This window comes from Lissotriton vulgaris, chromosome 4_1 (assembly GCF_964263255.1).
Source record: "Lissotriton vulgaris chromosome 4_1, aLisVul1.2, whole genome shotgun sequence".
Lineage (NCBI taxonomy): Eukaryota > Metazoa > Chordata > Amphibia > Caudata > Salamandridae > Lissotriton > Lissotriton vulgaris.
The window spans coordinates 170,634,625-170,638,985 of NC_141691.1; the positions used below are offsets into that span (position 1 = coordinate 170,634,625).

General features: G+C 46.7%; 1 protein-coding gene across 1 annotated transcript; it reads left to right on the top strand.

Annotated features, from left to right (window-relative positions):
* Positions 1-1,970: 1,970 nt before the first annotated feature.
* Positions 1,971-3,617, top strand: LOC147718540 (uncharacterized). Its single transcript, XM_086967207.1, has one exon. The coding sequence runs from the start codon at positions 1,971-1,973 to the stop codon at positions 3,615-3,617; it is 1,647 nt and encodes a 548-aa protein (XP_086823333.1).
* Positions 3,618-4,361: the final 744 nt, after the last annotated feature.

Here is a 4,361-nt window from a genome sequence, read left to right on the forward strand (position 1 = left end):
CGTTGATATTATGACTATTGACAGCATTGATGCTTCCCAGGCGACTGGCTGTGATCAAATGTAGTGCACACAAAGCGGTGGTGGATGATGTAGGACGGGGCAATGCATTTGCAGATCAGACAGCTAAGGAGACAGCTAGGACAAAACTCCCACAAATGTTTGTGGCAGGACCAGCTAGGTGGGTACCGGACGTTGATATGTTCATGAATACTGTACAAAGTGTGCGGAACATACAAGAAAAATCGACTGAGGATGAGTTGAGGACATGGAAGGATGGTGGGGGACGGTTGGACTTGGATGAGTGTTAGTACGGATGTGTCAGACAAAAGACGATGGTTACTCCTGGACGCATATGTCCTCCCAGTGGTGACAATGGCTCATGGGCCAGCTCATATTAGTGCGAAAGGAATATGTAAATTACTGGACCCAGTGTGGAGTAATAAGAACATTTCCAAGATGGCAACCCATTTAGTGCAGCAGTGCATGGTTTGTTTAAGACATAATCCTGGATAGGGAACACCTGTTCCGGTTGGCAATTTTGCTCCTCCTTCTTTTCCTTTTGAAGTGATCCAAATGGATTATATTGAAATGGAGAGAGTCAATAACCTTAAGTACGTCCTGGTGGTGGTATACTCCTTTAGTAGGTGGGTGGAGGCTTTCCCAACTAAGGATTGCACGGCTATCTCAACAGCTAAGATGTTGATAAAGGAATATTTCTCTCGCTACGGATTGCCCCGTGTGATCTGGAGTGACAACGGCACATCTTTTAATGCCAAATTGATGACACAGATATGTAAGGGACTACAGATATCACAGAAATTTCATGCAGCACGACACCCCCAGGCTGCGGGTTTGGTAGAGAGGTTCAACGGGACTCTGAAGTTAAAAATGGCCAAGATACAAGAGAGTACAGGGTTACGCTGGCCAGATGCACTCCCCCTGGCTTTGCTTTCCACTAGAGTGACAGTCAATTCCACGACAGGTGTCTCACCCCACGAGGTCATTTTCAGCCGTCCGGCCAACGTGTGGGGTGTCCCTAGACCTAAATGTTTCTCGTAAATAGAATACCCTTTGTTGATAGATTACCTGTATGCTTTGACTAAAGATCTCCGTTCTGTTCATCAGCAGGTAGCAGACACCCTGAAGCCGCGGCCGGAGGGAAAAGGACACACTATACAACCTGGGTACTGGGTTGTCATTAAGAAGCACCAGCGGAAGTCCTGCTTGGATCCAAGTTGGTCGGAGCCGAGCCAAGTTCTCCTCACCACCCGCACCGCACTCCGGATCCAGGGCCGCAAGGCCTGGACACATGCGTCCCACGTGAAGCGCGTCCCACTGCCACTGCCATGTGACGAATGGGTGAGAAACAGCATCGCTGATGACGAATGTGAAGTAGTTCCGCGGTACATACCCTTCTCGGATGCTTTGTTGAGGGGTGAGGAGCCGGATCAAAGAGATGAGAGGCCGGCTCTGATTGCAAGTGGTGATGCCTCTCCTGATCACAGTGAGCAAATATCAGCGGATAAGTCCCCTGCCATTGAGCCCCCCATTCTGTTCACAGATCCAGAGGTGCGAGGGAGCACTCGTTATAATCTGCGGCCCAGGAAGGGAAGGAAGGAGAACTGAGCACTGGAAGAAGGGCTGAGATAGGGACTTAGAAGAGAGCTGTGCTGAAGAATAGTTAAGTGTTAGGGACGGACTGCTGGTAAGAGCCCTGGTGCACTGTCGAGACATTGTCAGATGGGACACTAGGATTGCGCCTGGGCCAGATTAAGTGCTCCTGAGTTGCAAAAGCTGTGCGACTCCATCGTGGGATTAGGGAACGAACAATGTAAGCCTGTCTGTGAGGCTTTAACGGACACAGGGAGAAGATCCCTTCTGAGGGTGAAGAACGCCCTGGCCGGCTTCGGTGTGACTGTGACTGTTTAATTATTTTTTTTTGTTTAGTTTTGGACTTTTAGTTAGGAAACATGTACCCCTTTGGCCGTCCCATTCCTGAGGAGGAGCAGCCTTTTACAGCTCCTCGTAGACCAGAACCCGACTCTCCATGGCTCGCTCTGTCACAAAAAGGAAAGATTGTGGCCATTGTGATATTCATTATTGTATTTCTAATAATTCTTGGAATACTGTTTTTCCTAGACAAAGCCTATCCTGTTCATTTGTTTATCCCTATCCCTTCTGCCCTTCCCGAGCACAATATGGTTACTGTTGATTATGGTGAACAATGTTTGCGAAAAGGTTACCGTGATAATGTTTTTATCAAGACTCTACATCATGCCCATGCTGTGTATAATGTGACAGATTGTTGGGTTTGTGGGTTGCTACCTTCTGCTGCCTATAAAATGGATAGATTGCTGGCACTCCCTTTAACTCCTGTAAATAGTTGTGTGGGATGGTACACTTTAATTGGCATGGTGAAATTCTTTCAACAATCTGATTTTCTAGATCCTCGATTACCTAGTAAAGGATCTACTTTGACAATGCGAGCACGCCCTATGCCCACCCCTTCTCTTGGACAGTTGTTTACTGACGGACGTTTCGATCAGACATTTCTGGAAACATGCTCAAAGAAAGTGGGACGATTTGTGACTCCTAACAACACTGACAAAGTTAGGGAGAGTTTTCTACAGTTGAACTCTTCTCTGGCTTATAGACACCCTCCTGCGACAAATGGTAGTAGTCATTCTTTGGTGCCCCTGGCAGTTGTTGGGCCCTCACCATTCTTCTGTATCCTGGGGAGGGGCACTATAAAGGTTGGGAACAGTTCTTGCAATGTGACTGCTTCGATTCGCTTGCTCCTTAGTCCTTCTTTGATCACTCCCCCGAATATTTACTTTGTTTGTGGAGATAATGGATACCTGTGGTTGCCTGAGGGTTGGAGTGGGGTCTGCTATCTGGCTTACCTGCTTCCTCCTGTCTATGTAGCACCCTCAGACTATCATAAGACTCATCGTCGGTTTGCTATAATGCCTGGACAGCGTCAAAGGAGGGCACTCCAAGTTGAGGATGTGGATCAGACTGATACTTCTTTGCAGCAATGGACAGACTTTTCTAAGGGTCTACTGCCGTTCTGGGGTCCCATATTTAACAGTAGGGCTATTCGGAGACTGTCAAGGGTGATAGAGAAAGTAGTGAATACTGAGGCAGACATTGCAGCTAATATGTCTGTTGAGATGCAGGCTATGAGATTATTTACGATTCAGAATCGGATGGTGCTTGACATCATTCTTGCTGATAGGGGTGGAGCCTGTCGCGTCATCGGGACGTCTTGCTGTGTGTACATTCCTGACTCGGCCCCCACTGTTAACTTAGCTGTACAGAAACTTCATAGATTAGCGACTGAACTTCATCAGGACACTGGTACTTGGTCACTACAGAAATGGCTGTGGGGTGTTTTCTCCTCTTGGGGCTGGAAGATTTTGATGGGTGTTGTAGGAGTAGTGGGTATATTGCTGACTTGTTGTCTATGTGTTTATTGCCTTCCCCCTTGTTGCTCCATGTGTGCCAGTAATTTGCAATCTTCTAAAAGACCGACCCGCCAGTATCCTGTTTCTAATGACATGGAGCTCCATGATGTTCACTGGTTGATGCTTATTGATGAAGATGTTTTTGATTGATATATTTTCCCTGTCACTAGCATGATGTGTAAAGACCTTATCTTTTAGCTAATAAAGGTTACGCCCATGTTAGCCACATAATGCTAAAAGGAGGGTCTGATAGGTTTCATTTTCCGATGCCCCACCCACTTACATTTACATTTATGAGTTAGCATAATGTGTCTAACTAATGATGTATTCATTTATGCATTTACGTTTATATTCTCCATCTCATTATTCATTTATGCGTGTGATGTTATTCCGTTTTCTTAGCTTAGCTTGTGTGCCACCATTTTGGGGTGTTTCTCTCTGCGTGCGAGTTGCATTCGCTCATCCCCCCTCCCGTAGGAATAGGAAAAACCCTGAACGCAGCAGTTTTCGTTTCTTAGCTAGCTGTGACCGAAACTAATAACAAAAACCTAATCAGTAATGTTCTCATGCGCTGGAGATTCTGGGGCCAGGCTCCGCGGCCTTGGGCAGAGATAACCAAATGTTGCTATTGCAGGTGCAGATGCCTATTGTGTGAGGCCATTGTTCACCCTCTCCGGGGTCCAGTACTTTTCCAGTATGGGCGTGTTTTACTTTGCTGTACCATGTTATAATGTATTGCTGTGATGAGATGAGTCAGTCCTCTCGGCGCACTGCTAGGGGTGAGGTCGGACAGGGCCCTCTCATATGGTAGTTTGTGGCCTAATAAAATACTTTGTTTATTCTGCTCCACTGTCTGGCTGACTTCTTACTTGGTAATTATAGGTGAGTGCGGTA